The following is a 19,672-nucleotide window of genomic DNA, read 5'->3' as shown; positions in this document are numbered from 1 at the left end:
AAAAGTTTGTTACAAAGTTAGATTGACAATCAACAAGAAATTCAGTTACAAATAAAAAAAATTATATAAAAGAAAAAAATTAATTTATTCTCAAAGATTAATACAATAAACAGTAATTATCTTGACTTTTGTTACAGAATTGAAGAATTTTATTGAACAAGTAGATGAAAAATCAAAAAAAATAAAAGCAGATTTTCCAGGTGATAAAAAATTGATATCAAATAATTATATGCAAATTGCTGAGAAAATTACAGCTGAAATATCTGAAATTGTCTTGCTTAATAGAAAAGAGAATCATTTCAAGGTATATAAATTCACACATATAATACATAAACAATGTTAAGTATAGTTCATTTAAATTATATAAGCTAATTTACAAAACACTCATATTAAAGAGAAATGTTAAGTTTTAATTGCATGTTAAATGTAATTTATATTAGAAGAATTCTAAGAAAACATTTAACTATTTAAATGTTTTCTTAGAATAAAAAATTCTATATGATCATAGCTATTTTTTTATATTAATAATAATTTAATTGATAATGTAAAAATATCTAATTTTCTGTTATAAATCAGTCAGAAGAAAATAATTTGAGACCAAAATATGTTAATGAATAAAATGTGAAAAGTTTTTATACTGTAAGGACTGAAAATCCTGACTGCTTGGAGATTGGGATGTCATGGATTTTTTTGATTCTCAAGACTAACTTTAATTTGAGGAGGGATGAAGAAAAAGAAAACAAATAAATTACAGTAGTATTTTTACTATGAAATAATTCAGTAAAAATTTATTCTGAAAATGAATCATAAAAGAAACACTTTTATTAGAAAAAAATCTAAAATTATTCCTGCATTTTAACAACATTTGCATCCAATGCACTCTTTATAGATGGAATACTTCTTCTATCAGTAGAGTTTTTTTTAGAAAAGCTGTAGAAATTCCACTTTAATTACAGATTATAATTTTTTGTGATCAAATTATTATATGTGCATGTATAACATCTTCAAGCATAAAATTCACAAAAGTGTGCTATTTTGAAAATTCCTGATTTGGGATCTTTTTATTTCAAAAATACAATAAATGTATTTTTGAAATAAAGAGAGTAATGATTAAAATATAAGTTCAATATATCTACAATGGCCAAACTGCCTCTCTTGTAGACCCTTACTGTGACTCCTATATATTTATGCAGTTTCTTCTTATAAGTCTGATACATACTACTAACACATATATAATATTTTTGTGAGTTTGCTGACTGTTATGCAGTGTGATACACACACCGATTGTAAGCATAAATTGTAACAGCTTTAAATTGCCTGTTCAAGGTTAAGGGTAAGTCAAAAGAGCTAAATGAGTGTTTACCTGGCCAATCAAAGTACCAGTAAAGTAACAGTGACATTTATTATAGAACAGTAATAGCTATAGTATTTTAACTATATACAGTTAAAATTGGAACCATATATTGAGAGAGATGCATCCTGTGTTAGAACAGTGTTTTATACTGTTCCAATACAGAATGTAGGTTTTTCATATTTCTGATAGGCAATATAGGTTCCTATTGTGACAAGGTTTGGCCAACCCTGTAATATACTGTATAGACTGTCTTTGCTACATAAAGAAAGAAATTAAAATCAGAAAGAAAATTGTTTTGATTTCAGGTGGAGTCTATACTCTTATCTTTCAAGTATTCTTTTTTTTTTTCATTTATGTATTTCAGTATGATTAATCAAATTCTATTCACACCTTTTGCTGCCATACATTTCCAGATAATACTAACTAGATGCTTCATGATAGCTATAGTGCATTCAAGATAAAAATCTCTAATCCTTCTTCTTACATACATTATTCCATTACTATTTAATACCATATGGATATTCTGGTCTCATCACTCCACATGACTCTTTCTCATTATTTCTCAGTCCAATTAATATTGGTTTTAGCTCACTGCAATTTTTTCAATCTTTGAGAGATAACGGGAGATAGAATTTTCTTGGAATTCTTTGAGTCTGCATCTAACAATTACCTTCAAATTATATTGAGAGAAATCAATTTTAATTTACTCAGATGTTTTTCTTCTGATCACTTAAACACAGTCTTTTAATTCCTTCTATCATTACATGCTGCTGTGCACCTTTTCCTGTCTTTAGCAATTTGATTTGGAGTTGACTGATTCTTCATATATCTTAGAAATACAACTTTTGGTTACATTTATACCAATTTGTCTTATGATATCTTTGTGTAAAGTTAATATTTTAGATCATTTTTTAGGTGATCAGTTAACTCTTTTTGCTATATTTCTCATCTTACTAAGTTATTCAGCTTACTAAGTTATCAGGACAACGAAAAAAGTAACAAACTTTATCACTCACATAAATGAAAGATAGCTGTTTTACTGAGAGATGAATTATACTAATTTTTTTGTAGTTCTACACAGCGTCGTAACTAGTCTTTTATGCGCCCGGTGCGAGCTTCTGTAACTATGCCTCAAAATTATGATATAAAACTTGATCCAGGTCATTTCTACGCCCCTTCGAGGTTTACGCCCTGTGCCTGGGCACCGCTGGCACCGCCCTAGTTACGGCACTGGTTCTATATGTGGAATTGAAAAAGTATGTAATTGATTCTCAGAACAATTATGCTAATTGATCACTTTGGAGTTAAGTCAATTCAAATCATATTACTTAAGAAAGTTGTGCTTTTTTGATTATTTAGCTATAACTTTTGATAGAATAAAGATAATTCAACACAGTTATCAACATTGATTCTATCAATATTAACAAGCTGATGATCATATTTTGATCAAAAAACTTTTTTTCAAATAAACATTATTTGGTAATTTTAATCTAACAATAGCTCATTTTATGCCAGTTGGTTTTAAAATTTACAGATCTTTTTGATGAATGGAATAGAATATTTTAATTGTGAAATAATTATTAGTTTTCTTTCTTTCTTTGCCTTTTCCTGTAGTAGGGGGTTAGCTTTGTTGCAACTTGGCACAATCTTGGCATCTTCTGGGTTGAGGTTGGCACTGTGCATGTCCTCCTTGATGGTATCCATCCATCGTTTCTTGGGCCTTCCATGTGGATGGTGCTCTCCTGGGTTCAGTTGCATGGCCATTTTTGCAACTGATGTGCCTTCGCTGCATAAGACGTGTCCATACCATCTTAAGTGGGTTTGTCGCATTTTCTTGTCAATTATTTTATTCCCAATCTTTGTCAAATGTCATTTGTTACATGGTCAAGTCGGGTTAGGCCCAGCATCCACCTTAACATCTTCATCTCCATTACATGGAGAGAGTGTTCATGTTTCCTTGCTGTGGGCCAGCATTCAGCTCCATAAAAAGCTGCTGGGCAGACCACTGTTTTATAAATTTTTCCCTTTAGATGTTCAGGCATTTTTCTATCATACAGAATGCCTGTGGTTTGTCGCCATTTGAGCCAGACATCATTTATTCATGCTATGACATCAGGTGTTGTTTCACTATCTGCAGATAACACGGTGCCCAAATATTTGAACTGAGTCACTTTGTTTGTTGTCTGGTCTGCCACTTTGATCATTTTGTCAGTTTGTGCGCCACACTCGAGATATTCTGTTTTCTTTAAATTTAGGCTTAGTAAGTCGGTTTCTCCATGCTTGCACCTTCTCCTGGAGAGCTGTACTTTCTTGATGTGCAAAGCATCACAACATCAACGTACAGTAATGTCCAAGGGTGTGCTGCCTGCAAGTCAGCTGTGACAGTGTCCCTGCATAGTATGAATAGCAATGGCGAGAGTGCTGATCCTTGAGTACACACCAACAATTATTTTGAATGGTTGTGAGGTTCCAGCTGGGCAGCAAACTGTGCTCATCACATTGTGATATAATATTTGTGTCCACTTTACGTATTCCTCTGGTATCCCATGTGACTGTAGTGCTTTCCAAATAAGTATGTGTGGATATGTGGAACATGGTCAAAGGCTTTTTCAAGGTCTAGGGAAGCTAGGTGTATTGCTTTATTCGTTTCATGGTGTTTTTCCATAAGGAGACGAGCAGCATGTATGGCATCTGTTGTACCGGAGCCTTTAACAAATCCACACTGGTTACTTGTGACTGTTATATGGCTTTGCAGCCTTTGATCCAGAACTCTTTCAAATATTTTTAAAGCATGACAGAGTAGGTGAATTAGTCTGTAGTTAGAGCAGTTACATATGTCACCTTTGCCCTTCCACAAGGGTATTGTTGTGCTGGTTGTTCAGTCTTTAGGAAGCCTGTTTTCAGTTACAATGTGATTGAAAAATGAGGCTAAGAATGAGGCTCCATTTTCTCCAAGCATCTTCCAGATTTTGACTGGGATGTCATCAGGCCCTGTCGCTTTCCCATTTTTCATCTTCTGGATTGCCTCTTTTACTTTGATGGTTGTTATCAGTGGAACTGGGCCCAGAATTGGTGGATGACCAAATTCACTATTGCTTATGTTTTTGAAGTAATCACACCAGCGTTGGAGGATGGCTTGATGGTTGTTAAGCATTTTTCCTTTTGCACCCTTGACTTGGGTAACATGACTAAAGTCTTGAGTCAATCTCTGGCAGGATCTGGCAAGACGATACACCTTTTTTTCTCCCCTCGTGTGTTTAATTGGTCGTACATATCCTGGTAGTAGTCACTTTTGGCATCTGCCACTGCTCTTTTTGCAGCTGATTTCAAGCATTTGTATTCATCCAGATCAATTTTAAGCTGAATACAAATGCTTGAAATCAGCTTAAAACTGATCTGGATGAATACTAATAATTATTAGTATTTATTTATATTATTTATTATTATTTAATATATTAAATTATTATCATTATTAACATAAGATAAATATTATAAAATATTATGTCTATGAAATATACAAGCAGTTATTTATTATGACATGCTCACAATACACTGAAATTTTTAATTTATTTATGTAAAATACATGTATACATCTTGATTTTAGTAGTGTATTCTCCCTGTGTATCATACTTTTCTGTTAGCAATGGTGTTATGCCAGTCATCTATCTGACTTCTTTCAGTAGAAAATTTTTGAATTGAAATAATGCCACTTCCGGTTTGCATCAGAAGTTCATATATAGTTAATCGGGGCTCCTGCCCCTAAGCTTTCCATATCTGGTCACAACTTCTGTCTATCTAACTCCATTCTTGAGATTAAGGAAGGACAGACAGATGCCAATGGGAACCTATAGATCTGCAATTTGGAAATTGCAGCCCAATAATTATATTATTTAATGAATATGCTAAGATTTTGTAATCATATTAGTTATATAAAATTATACAAAACAATAAACATTCATAGAAATTATATTATTATTTATTAGAAATTTTTTATTTTAATTAATTTAATAATTTAATTAATTTTATTAATATATTATATTATTATTCTGAAATTTTAATATACATCCTTATCATAAACCTTTACTCTTTCCTTGATAATTTTAATATATCCCTATACAACTTTAATGTTCAAAGGGAAGAGTTCTGAGCATGTGATGTTGGTTGCATACATGTGGAGCCTTCACTTCAGTGTTAGAGTTGAAAAGGCAGACCCAACTCTTTTTTTTGTTGAGGAGAAGTTGGTTGCAAATGTGTGAATACATGAATTACCTTATACAGGATAGACAAGTAGCAATGTGTGATATGCCATTTGGGAACAGTTAAATAAGGCTCCACTGACAAAAAAGACACTCCTTTCCTGGGAAAGAAAGGTGTTTATGGCAGAAGTGTGAAAGATTGGCTGAAGAGTGGTTGAAAGAAGACACACTTGGAGATTTGCTACTGTTGCAGCATCAGTTGAGTGACCTGCAATGAAGTTCATTCATAAACGATCAGCTGAGCTTGATGTGCCATGATTAATTATGTTTGATTACATGATAAGTTTTTTATACAGGGGTATATAGACATCTGCATGTACTGTAGAATTTTATTTTTATTCAGATGCAAGAAGCAAGCTCAAAACTCAAAAGTTGTCTTTTTTATTCTTTATTAAATATGAATGAAGTTTTAGTTAAATATTTTTCTTAAAACAGATATTATCATATTAATTAATAAGACAACCTTATTCTGAACAACAAATGTTTTTGGGCAGATATGTTGCCCAGCTTCAGGTCTTAAGTTCCTTACTACATACAGTTATGTTCTATTTGAAACATAATAGTTCCATGACACACATACAACAGTTAAATTTCTGAATGTAATTCAAATTTACAAAATTAATTATTTTACAAAAATTATTTAATTTCATCTGTATTAACAATCAGACAAATATCTTTTATAAAAATATATGGGGGTCAATGTTTAGTCTTTATATTGACCAAGTTGACTGGTCCTTAATTGTGGGTGGTTACTGTAATATGATCTGCAATTTGCTATCCAGTGCATGGAGATCATATTACAATAACTCGATAAAAGTCAACATAAAGACTGAACATAATTATAATTTTATAATTATTTAAATAATGGGAATTTTATAACAACTTTCTTTTAAGTACCCTTAGTATTTGAAGAAATTGTCTGTGCCATATTTTTCAACATAGTCATCCTGCTTCACAACACATTTGATCCATCAGTCCACAAGCTTCTAGATGCATTCAAGAAAAAGTGTTTTGGTTTGGTCTTTAACCAACTTTGCACCACCTCTATTTCTTTGGTATCATCAGCAAACTTGTGAACAAATGTTCTTTCAAAGATCCAACAAATGAAAATGGTGCAAAATCCAAACTATATTGTGGATGTTTCCATCACCCCAAATTTCAGATTACTTAGTGTATCCACTGTATGCACACCACATGGGGCTGACATTCTCATGTGGCAAAATCCTTTTTGAGAGAAGTTTCTAAAACTAATGTCAGATGAGCATGATTTTGTCTCTGTTGTTTTTGATGGACATTATGGGATTGCATAAAACATATTGGAGCAGTCAGACAGACGTGGATGCAAAAAATCATGTTGCGTGGCACAGACAAGCCACTATCCATGGATACCATGATAATCTTGTGACATTGTGTAACTGTTGCATGCTGGGAGATACACTCAAAGCCTATGGTTGTCAGACAAGCATGAAAAATGACAGACATGGTAATATCATTTCAAGGAAATACTGGGTCAGTGTTGTTTCTGCCAAAGGGTGTATGGTACCTGCATATTTTTAAAGAAATGGACATTGATATAAGTGAAATGATTGTACAAATTAGTGAGGAACCATAATTGAGAGAAACTACTTATGAACTTTATAAAAACAGAAAAAGGAAAGCCAGTTACAATCAAGAGGGCATACCCAATATTGCCTACATTTTTTTTTTTTTTTTAAATACTTCTGTGCGTAATAAAGAAACAGTGCATCGCAATCTGCGAGATCTGTGTCAATATATACATGTCCAAAATAAAGTTGACTATTAATGCACTCTGTGAAAAACAGCGCTCATTTGACACCAAATTCACTTCTGTAAATTTTTGTGTCCATGAATTGAAAAAATAGTATCCATGTGTTTTCACACTTGTCTGATGTTAGTCTAATGTTTTGTTTTGATTGTATTTCAAGCTTCAACTCATTCACCAGCATATCACTGTATCAAGCATTAATCATAGTTTGACCCTTTTCCTGAAAGTGCATCAATATAGGGCCATTGACATGCCATGCAAACTGGTCTCCTATTCCAGTATTCATCACTGAAGTTTTATCTTCTGATTTTAAATCTTTCCACCCATTAATACACTTTTCTCTGATTCAAACAACTGTCTCCAAACTGAACCTTCATTCTCCTATAGATTTCAGATTTTATTCCCTCTGACCTTAAAAAACAAATGATACTGCTGCTCTTCCACTTGCAGTTCAATAGTGAAGCAGCCATGTTGTGTGAGCTATTGCACAAGTACTGTACATACTGTTCAATCATCAAAACCTCTATATGGCATATTGCTAAGGAGTCATTTTGTGTCTGCAGTAAGATTTTTCACGAGGCATACATCACAAATTTTAGATTAAAATTCATTATTTCCTATGTATTTTAAAGAAAAAAATAAAAATGTTTTTAAGGGATTTATAATTAATTTATGAAGTAGCCAAGATCAGCTAAAGTTCAAGCAATTGATTTCCAGTTCTGAAATAAATCAGTCATACCCATATTTACCATAGTACAATTGTAGATTGTGTTTAACTGCCTTTAGACAGTTAAGATTACAGGAACAAAAGATAGAGTTTGCCAAGTTACACTTTGCTAGGTATCTTTTAAAATTTTCATGCCCTGTAAGAAGCCAGGCAAGTGAAATATTCAAGTTAATGAGTGGAGACAGCCTATGATCAACAGTGGGGAAAATATCCTCATTACTTTTCCTTTGTCCTCATTACTTTGTCACTATGCATCCATAAAATATTCCACAACTTAGTGAGACATTGTATGTAGTATTTTTGAAGTAACTCTTAGTACAAGACATAGTGAAGTCAATATTATCTTTCATTGCATTTTTTGTTTTTCTATCTGCAGTCTCATTACCTAGCAACATAAATATACATATATGGTTTTTATTTATTTATTTATTTATTTTAATTTGTTTATATCAAATTTTAGAATTAATTTTAAGGTCTATTGTATAATGAAAGAGAAATCAAGTAAAAAGATTTTATTATTACTTAAAAAATTACAAAAAAATAATTTAGAATACAGATATACTGTATATATTTTAAATAATATTTATTTGTTTTAAATCAGACTTATATTTAATTGATTTCTTTAAAAATATAAAATATTTTTGATATTTTATGATATCAAAATATCATAAAATACTGTACTTATTATTGATTCTATTTAATTAATTAATTTTTTTATTTAACTTATAAATAGTTTTTTTTTTTTAATTTCCCAGGTGAATAACATAAACAAGTTGGAATTATTGGTTTACGAAAATGAAGATGCTTCTAAAAAGTCTGAAAACATTTCTGCATTAAAAAATAAGTTTAAAAAAATATCTTACACACCAAAGATGGGATCTTCCATTGATTTGAAAAATGGTGAAACTGCTAAGCAAAAGTTATTTGTTCACCTGAATTCTTACCCACATAAAGATGAATGTGTGTTATCTACTGAAAATTATGACAAGAAATTAAAACAAGGAGGAATGTCAAATTCTTCAGATTTTTTCAAGAATAAGTCTATAGTACAGAAATTAACTAAATCAGTGGATTGCGTGGAAATTTTAAAATCAAATGATAGTGAAATTAAAGCAAACATAGAAAATTATACTCTTAGAAAAAATTTTCTATGTAAAAAATTTCTAAATAAGATAATTTATAGAAAACTGAAGAAGAATAATTATATTGAAAGCATAACTAATATCAAAACCAGAAGTAGATTAGAAAAAAACAATATGAATTCAAAGTTTGAATTAATTTCACAGAAATCATCTAAAGAAACTGGTGTTGCTAATTCAAAAATTAATGGTATGGATAATTACACCAAAATTTTTGCTAAGAAAATTAATGGAAATGTCATTTATCCTGATGGAATTGAACTTTTTAATTGTGAAAATAATATTAAAGCAAGAGAAAGAAAAATGTATGATAAACATGTTCACCTAGATGGAACTGAAAAGATTACTATGATTATCACTCATTCAAATAAAATTGAGCAGAATCATATCATAATTATACATCCTGATGTTAACTATTTTATTAATGGTAAGAATGTTCTTCCTGATGTAATGATTCAAGCAGTAGGTATGATATATCATGAAAGTGAACATAGTTTTCTAAAAGTAATAAATATTAAAAATAAAGAAAATATACAGAATTTTAAGATACTAGTTCCACTAATATTGAATGTATTAAAAAGAAGATTTTTAGGTAATAAAAATATTATTATTATTGTTATTATTAATCAGTATCAACAAAATATAAATATGGGACTTGTTGAAATTGAACCATTATTAAAACATAGAAAACAACAAATCTGTATATATAAATCTGGAAGACTGCATAACATATTAATAAAACAAGAATTAAAAATAATTCAAAATACATATATACAAAACTTTAAAATTAATTATTTGTTTATTATTGAGACATTAATTGAAATCCATAAGATCTTACAAATATATTATAAAATGCAATCATATCAAATTAATATTCCAATTTTTTCTTTTGAAAAGCAGCAATTGGAATCATTAAATTTTATACAAAAAGATTTATTAGTTCAAAACATACAGTTTTATCAAGGATTATGTTTATTTAACCAATTACATAAAATCAAAATCCCTGATACCCAAAATTACATACAATCAAAATCCCTGATATCCCTGATCCCAAACACAATATTAGTTATACATAAATTTCAAAATAATGCCAAATTTTATAAAACAGTTTTTGTAAAAACATTAATTGAAATTCAAAATTTAGTTAAATTGAACTATTCTATAATTTTCAGTTCTCTAAATACAAAATTAACAGAATCAAAAAAATATTTAAATTTTTTAACAATAAATCCATTGATTTCCTGTCAACCATTGAGAATTAGAGGAGGAGCAGATACACAAGATTTATCTGATTCATCACATCAAATATCAACAACAACATCTACATCACATCAAATATCATCATCATCATCATCTACATCACAAAATCAAAATCTCTCATCAGTTACTACTAACAGTTCTATGAAACCTTTACAATTAATTAATACACCTATAAATCCTGTGCCAACAACTAAATCATGTTTTATTCCTGAAATTCCAAATTATTCAATGTCTAATGCTTTTCCATTAGATATGTCACAAGTTTCCTATATGAATCAATTACCAAATTCACCTTTTGTAACTCCTATATTACATCTAGCACTTTCAGTTGGTAATACTTATCCTGTTTTGCAACAACCAAACATATCATCTGTTCATCCAGAAGCTACTACTGTTGTGGAAGAGACACCTAAAAATGGTAATTTATCAATGTCTGCACTCAAAGATACAACAAAGCCTTTAATTGAATCTTTTGATAATTCATCTTCATTACAAAAACCAAATTCTGTGATGACAGGTAGTCTAGCTCTAGATAAAAAACTTGGAGATTCTCCTGTAGTTATATCTGAGTCTCTAGCTTTATTAAAACATCCAATTTCATCTCCAAAGCCCATTAAAGAGACATCTATAACACAGCATTCTCATGTAGAATCCTCGGTTCCATCTAGAGTAAACAAAACTTATCCAACAGTAGAAAAACAAAAATTTGATACAATTCAACATAAAGCAATTCCATCTGGATCTATGATTACAAATAATAATGATGCAAATACAAACATAAATTCATCTACAGGTATAGATTTGCACAAACAACAGAATAATGCAGAATCTCCTCAACAAATTAACATGGCTTCATCTACATCAGGAAGAACATTTGCAGCATTAATAGAATATCAGGATGATGTAGGCTCAAATTCTGCAAATCAGTTATCAGATACTAATAAAATGCATTTTCCCAAAGAAAATCTTCAATTAGATAAAACTCTCTCTAAAGATATGGAATTTGAGTTTTATAAAATAGCAGGTAAAGAAAACTGCATTTCTTCAGCTTTAAAAACTTCAGATCATTCTAAACAATCTGCATATGAATTCTCAAGATCATGTTCCTCAAAAGTTATAAAAGAAGGTTCACCTCTATCTGTAGGGGAAATAAATCAAGGTAAACAAAATCTTTTTAAAACTACTGGCAAACATATCCATCAAGTTTCAAAAGAATATCCACATTTAGCTACAAAAGATGTAAATGAAACTGAACAAATTGCTGATAAAGTTTATGGATTTTATAATCAGCATATTCCAAATGAACATCCTGCTTTTGTTTGCAAAAATTTAAGCCAACCTAAACAAATTGAAACTTCTAAATTAGATATTTCAGAACATTCTCTTTCATCATCTCAAGATTCTGGAAAAATCCAGCATAAATCTTATAGAATTGACACTTCGCATTCAGAAAAACATTTGCCTCTTGCAAGTAGAAATTCTCCTGAAAAAGCTGAATTTACTCCTTCAGAAGTGCAGTCTTCACATGATGAGAAAGATTATACCTCTTTAACTGCCAAAAAAACACCTAAATGCATGCATCGTGAACTTTCTAGAATGCAAGTTCCACAAGAAAGAAGTAGTTCATCTTTTTCTTCAAGAAAATATTCTTCACCTCGACAAGAATCTGTTAAAATGAAAATACCCAAAAATACAAAGCAACAAGTCTTTTTGTCTCAAGAAAATTATCCAGCACAAATTAATAATAATTTTTCCAGAATTCAGAGATCAGGTGTTACAAGAGAATGCTTATCAACAATTCCAAATGTTTTGCCAGATCAAGATCAACAAAATACTTATACTGTACATAATTCCCATGATAGGACACATCATAAATTCAGTAATGTATCACAAAAGAATGCTACTTCTACTGCTTATCCTCGTAATTCCACGAAGAACTTGTCTTATTTAACTTCTGATAGATTAGTTCAAAATATTCATACTTCACCACAAACTAGCACCTCATCACAAATATCAGCTCCAAGAATTATTTATACTGAATGTTCTAATCCTTCTTATATAATTTCATCCACTGAATCAAATTGTATAGAATTGTCTAATTATTCAAATATAGTTTTAAAATTACCTCTCTGTATTTTTGGACTGAAAAACACTGCTGAAGATGCTATATCTTCATCAGCTGACATGGCAAAATCAGAGACTGATGATCTTGAAGAACCTGAATGCAGATCACGTACAAGTAGGATTGCATATAATTATAGAAAATCATCAGAAGACATAGATATTAATAATGTCATCCAACCACCAGAAGAATTTGCAGATTTACCTCAATCAACAAGTATATATGAACCAGATACTAGATTAGATAAAACAGAAGAAATGGTTCCTACTTATATCTCACAACCAGATGAATTGCCTAAAATTCTTCCTGAATCAATAATTGAAACAGATATAAGGTGTCTGTCAAATGAGCAACAACCAGATGTTAATGAACAGATAAAAACTAAATCTGAAGAAACTATTACAATAAAAAAAATACACACATCTGGATCTAAACAAGTTAGATTTTCTGAAGACAAGATCATGCAGGAACCAGATTCATACTTTTCCACTGATATAGCTTATAGCCTTGATGAAAATTTTGCTACTTTTGAACGCAATATGAGATTTTTACTCAATGAATTGATAGATGATAAATCAAATGTAAATATTCAAAAAACTTACTCTAAAATTTTACAAATGTTAAAAGATAAAGAGGGAAGAAAGATTTTAAATTCTATTCGTGATATAAATACTTTTAAACATATCATGCAACAAGAAATTTCTAAGGATTTTGCACAATCTCAAAAAACTTCTGTTGATGACTTTTTTATTTCTGAGGATATTGAAGTGGTAAAAGATGTATTTTATCCTGGAATTCAGGAAGTTATAGTAACAGACACAATTGTGGATAGACCAAGTCAAAAACATGAAATCAGCACATCTAAAGAGGAAATAAAAGATGTTAGTCAAATAGACAAAGTTTCTACAGAAGAAATCAAAATCGTTGATTCAGTAATTGATAAACCAGAATACAAAATTAGAACTTCTTCAGATATAGAAGAGATTCCAGATACTGCTGTCAGTCAAAAATACAAAATTTGTGAAGAAGAAATCAAAATAATAGACTCAGTTGTTGATAAAGTTAAACAGCAACAACAGGAAAAAATTGAAACTTTCCAAGATATTGAAAAATATCCTGCTTCTTCTGTTAGTCAAATACAGCAAATTTCTTCAGAAAAAATCATAGAAGTAGATACAATTGTTGATGAATCCATTGATAAATCTCAAAATTTCAGAAAAATAAAGAGCTATTCTGACACTGCTATTAGTCAAATAAATCATGTTTCTGAAAAGAAGAAAAAAATAGAGGATATAGTTGCTGATAAACAAAGAAAACAGGAGATACAAATGTTCGGTTTTGATTCTTTGGATACAGATAAAATAATTTCTGATACTAATGTTAATCAAGCATATCAGATTTCTGATGAAAAGATTACTGAGATAGATATAATAATTGATAAGCAAATAAAACATCCAGATATTGATGTGTCTGAAATCAAAGATGAGCTAAAATTCAGAAGTTATGATAAAGATAAGATTTCCGATTCAACTGTTAGTCAAATTCCTGCTTATCAAAGTAAAGATGGAATAAAACAAGATTTAAAAGTCACTGATACTGAAGAAATGCATATATCTGTTCCAGAATCAATAAAAGAAAACATTCAAATTGATTCAAGCCTTCAACATGAATTGATTAAGAAAGAAAATATTTTGTCTCCAAAACAACCTGAGATTAATCAATTTGAAAAAACTGAAACTAAAATATCATCAAAACACTCTTCTGACAGCCAGCAACAATTAGATATACCCTCAACTAGCAAAACAACATTTTCAAGCCATTCACAAGATAGTTTAGAACCATCTCTTGGACTTAATTTTTCACATTATTATATAAGAGAAAGCAAAAACCCTTTTCAGTTAAGAGAAAGTGATATAGTTTATGGAAGATACAGAAATATTGATGTTGGTTCTTTCCCTCCTCCTTCTCCTAAAATATCTCAACCAGCAGTAAATATAAATAAAATACAGTTTTACACCAGAAAAAGTTTAAATCCATTTGAAGATATGAAATTCAAAGATCAGCAAGATATTGATCTTGGCAATTTTCCTAAATCTAAAAATGCTGCATCATTTTTATCTAGAGATAATGATTTTACTTCTGAAGTTGGAAAAGAAAAAATTGACCTTGGCATAATTTCCAAAACACAGTTTACTAGTGATCAATTTAAATCAAAAATAGACTCTTTTCCTGTGAATGAAAAAAAAGAATATGATCATAGAGTTTTTCAAAAATATCAAGTTACTGAAAAAGAATCAGTATACAACTCTTCTGAAAAAGAAAAGAAACAAGAAAGAGGCAGATTCATTGAAGAAGGAAATAAATTAATCAAAGACTCTAACATCCCAATTGGGAAAGAAACAAAAAATGAAATCACTGATAGTAGAGAAATTAAATTTTCAAGTGAAAGAACAAAAGATTTTAAAGCATATATTAGAAATATTTTAATTCAAAATGCAAGAAATTCATTTGCTGATGAAAACAAATCACAGTTAATCTTGAATGAAAGAGAGTTAAATATATTAACAATTATGCTTACACAGACAATACTCATGAGATCTGATACATTAGAAAATAGTGAAGACATTCAGACTTTCTTGAATAGTTTTACAAATGTTTATGTTTTGGTTAAAAAGTTTTTAACTGTAACTTTCAATCTTCCTAATGCATTGGATGAAGATTTATCATTAGAAGAATCACAGTTAAAAATACTTATAACTTTATTTGCAAAATTCATAACTGATCAACAAGACGAACATTTGGAAGAAAAACAATTTACTGATTCTTTTGCTCAAAGTTCTTCTGTTTATCAATCTGATTCAGTTTCAAAAAGTGAATTAATGTCTTCAAAACAAAATGTTAGAAAACTGTTATCCATTGCTCAAAAGGTAATTCAACATAATCCTAAATATAGACAAACTATTTATAATGAGGGAGAAACCTATAAAAATCAGACAACAAAAAACTTTGAAAAAACAGGAAAGAATTTCAGATGAAGCTCTATTACCATCTCTAGAGAATGAGAGACTTTTTTGTAGATTTGCTGATTTTCTTCAACAATTATTTGAAGCAAGTGACAGAAAAGATTATTTAGATTCAACTGATAAAACTATGACTGATTTATTTATGGATGTTGTAAGAATATTTATAAAAGAATTGAAAGAAAAAAGATTAAAAATTTCAAAACATTCTGTTTCAGAAGCAGACATATCAAAAATTACTAGTGTAAGTGATATGCATTCTGAAAGTTTTGATTCTCATTGTGGGAAATCATTTAGAGACTACTTAAATGAGCAATTTTTAAAATCTGGGACAAGTGACATTTATCAAAGGGATCAGAAATTGTATTTCACCAAAAAAGGAGAAACATTATTAGGAGTTGAAGATGAAAATGAAACATTAGTTTCATGTAAGAGCAGACATTTACAAAAACAACCTAAGCAAAACAAATTGAAAAAAGAAATTTCTCCCCTAAATCAAGATGAAATGTCAGCATTTATTCATTCCAACATTAGTCATATTTCAAGTGAGCTGAAAGATACAGTAAATACAAATGATGATAGTTCAATTATTATGGCATATTTATATGAACAATTTTTAAAATCAGAAAGGGGGAAAAATTATCAGAAAAATCAAGAAAAATATTTTTCTGATGAATTAGCACAAATTGAAGCTGGGAAAAAAATTTTGAATTCAATTAATGATACTTCTTTAAATGAAAAGTCAAATCAAAAAATGAGCAAAATAGAATGCCCTTCTACGTCTGTAGAAGAGCAACTGATTGACAGATCAACTTTGAAAATAGAAATGCCAACAGTTATCAATCCTGAATTTGTTGGTATTGAACGTGTAAATGAGCAGCTTACATCAAAGAAAGACGAAAGTTATCGAAGGTATCAAAGGTTGCATTTTTCTGAAAATAAATCATCAAAAATTTCTGATATGAAAAATCTTGCCAATTCAGACAGACAAGAAGATCAACAAATGATTCAGAAATTAAGTTCTGAAGGACAGGAAGTGAACAATTCAACATTGAAAATGGAAAGATCTTCAGTTAATGACTTTAGTGACATTCAATTTGAAAATCATTTAAAAGACAGTCTTGATATCCATCATGAAGATTCAATTATAACAGGACACATAAATGGAAAATTTATAAAATCAAAAACAGGGGAAATAAATCAAGAACTTAATCAAAAAACTAAAAGGTTGCATTTTTCTGAAAATGAACCTTCAAGAATTGTTGATGAGCAAAAACATTTAGATTCAATAAATTTTGGATATTTAAATGGTCAATCAATTCAAAGAAAAGTCAAAAAAGAAAGACCTCCTGCAAATCATTATAAAATTGATAATTCTGGTTTGGAAAAGCAAACTTTAATTCCTGAAACTGATAATATTCAATTTGAGAGTCAATTAAAAGACAGCCTGGATATTCATCATGAAGATTCTGTTATAACTGCTCATGTAAATGATAAGTTTATAAAACCAAAGAATACAGAAATTCATCAGAAAAGTCAAAAATTACATTTTTCTGATGATGAACCATCAAGGATTAGTAATAGCCAAAAACTTCTAGATTTGTTTAATTTTGGACAGAAAAGAATAATTAGAAAAGAGAGTTCACCTAAAGAATCAAAAGTTTTCTCTGAAAATGAATCAGTTTTTGCTGGATTGGATTCACCTATTAATCAGCAGAAACAAAATTTTGCAAAACAAGATTCTACTGTAAACATGGCAGGAAAGATGATTGATAGTCCAGCTACTGATGTAGAGATCTCAACATTTAAAGATCCTGAAGTTCTTATATCTGAAACCTGTTTAAATGACAGTCTCGATATATACCAAAAAAATTATGGACTTCAATTTCCAGAAAGTGATTCGCTAGCTTATGCTGATTCAGTTTCATATAATTTACAACAGAATACAACTGTGGATAAAAATATTCATATTACAAAAAGTGAGGCTATAAAACGTAAAACAGAGTTAAAATATCCAAATAGATTTACATTTCTTGGGAGTAGTGTAACTGAAAAACTTAAATTGAATCAAATAAATCAAAGTGGAAAAGCTGATAATCAAAAGTTTTCTGAAACAGAAAGAAAAAATAGAGCAGAAAATATATTAGATAATTGTGATATCACAAATGACAAAAAAGCCATTATACTGTCAGATAAATCAGGAAATAAAGATAAAACTATTTTAAATCAAACAGACTTAGAAGTACCAATTACAGCTTCTAGATGTAATAAACAATTTGTGATATCAGGTTCTGTTTCTACATCAAACAAACCAAAGATGCAAAAACTTTCTGCAAGCATTTCTTTTGCCACATTTAAACATAAAAATTGTAAATCTAAAAGTATGGTGGAGAAAAATAAGGATAAAGCAGAAAAATAATTAGTTTATAATTAGTTTAAAAATTGATTTATTGAAGAAACAAAATTTTTAAATTACAAAATGTTAATGAATATTCTATTTTAAATCAAAAAATTTGGGAAGTATAATATATATAATATTTAAAAATTGTTTAACTAATAAAATAATTAATAATTTGAATGTATAGTGTACAGAAAGATTTATTAAAAATTTATATAGACTCAAGTTTTGTCTCTCTATATTTTTTTAATGTTATCACATTTTATATATATATATATAATATATATATATATTTATTTATTTAAAATAATAATTTAATCATTAAATTTTTAATAATAATTCCAGTAGAATATAAAAGTTAAAAAATTTTCTAATTTGATATATACTTATAAAATTTAACTGAGATTGTAAAAGTTTAAAAAGTTTAGCATAAAAACATTAATTATTTTTTAAATTAAAATCAGAATTTGATAATAAACTATTGAAAATTTGCTAAGAATAATTTTTTTTAATAATACTTTATTCTATTTTTGATTTTGTACATAAAATTACTATAAAATTATATGGCTTATTGATATTATTTCTCACTGTTTAAAAAACTTGTTAACTTTTAGATTAGTTATTAATATTTTATCTAAGACATTCTAAAAAAAAAAAAAAAAGATTTGTCTGTGACCTAGATTAAATATAATAGACAAATATTAAAAGTGTTAGAAAAGCATTTTCATTTTAATAAATTAGAAAATTTTCCATTTTTATGATTATAAACTGAGAGTGTAGCAATGTTTTGAACACATCTAAATTTAGTTTAAAAGTTACATTATCTTTAAAAATATTTTTTGAATTAATATCTTAGTTTGGATTAACCAGTACTCTGATTTAATACTAATTTGTAGTTCATTTTATTTAATATGTCTTAAAACATCTCTCACTAGTGCACTGGAGATGTTTTAGGACATATTGTATTACATAGCATTTTGAAACACTACATATAGATAAATGAATTATAAAGTTAGTTTTTGTTGGCCCAAACAGATTATGGAGTTGATTTCATCTAAAATGTTAGTCGTTTATCAAATAGAATTATTTATATATACCGTGGTACAGTAGTGCATTAATAGATTGTTTTATCTTAACTTGTGCATTTGCTAAAATTTAATGATAAAATGTTAGTAGTTCTAATAAATTGAAAAGTTAATTGATGTACTGTACTAATAAATATCCTACAATGTAAAAGTACATGTAAATTCAAAAAGCTTTCCCCACTTTGATCTCTCAAAATTGTTCGTAAGCAGCCCCGATTATATTTTAGGCCTGTCTGAAAACAAAGTCACTTCCTTAGAAAATACTTTTATACCCTTTAAAATTAAAACAGTTTTCCTGTTTTAATTGGTTTAAACTAAAATTATGTTCATTAATCAAGTAATTATGTTCATTAATCAAGTATGTAAATATCATTAAATTTAAGTGAATAATGTTTTCATTTTGAAATATGGTAATAGTACTTTATGTTGTTTCTTTAATGAAAATAAAAGTGTGTAATTAATTTATTGCAAAGATACAACAGAAAACATCAATAGATTGCAAAAAAATTTATTTTGTATGGTTAA

The 19,672-nt window shown here is 28.9% G+C and overlaps 1 protein-coding gene across 4 annotated transcripts in view; it reads left to right on the top strand.

The window, feature by feature from the left end:
• The window catches only part of LOC136976477 (repetitive organellar protein-like), a 61,901-nt gene that overhangs the window by 31,277 nt on the left and 10,952 nt on the right, over positions 1–19,672 (top strand). Inside the window, exons 13-14 of one of the 4 annotated variants that reach the window (XM_067271772.1) lie at positions 138–304; positions 8,879–9,689. The exons of 1 other annotated variant lie outside the window; for it this stretch is intronic. In XM_067271772.1, the coding sequence (XP_067127873.1) occupies positions 138–304; positions 8,879–9,689 (978 nt within the window). Of the gene's footprint in view, positions 1–137; positions 305–8,878; positions 9,690–19,672 lie in introns of those variants that run through there. 2 more of the 4 variants (XM_067271773.1, XM_067271775.1) reach the window with 2 other exon arrangements.

The sequence above is a fragment of the Centruroides vittatus genome, unplaced genomic scaffold, assembly GCF_030686945.1.
Source record: "Centruroides vittatus isolate TY-2023 unplaced genomic scaffold, ASM3068694v2 contig_400, whole genome shotgun sequence".
Lineage (NCBI taxonomy): Eukaryota > Metazoa > Arthropoda > Arachnida > Scorpiones > Buthidae > Centruroides > Centruroides vittatus.
Note: the sequence above shows the minus strand (reverse complement) of the source record. Positions and strands in the feature narration are given on the sequence as shown.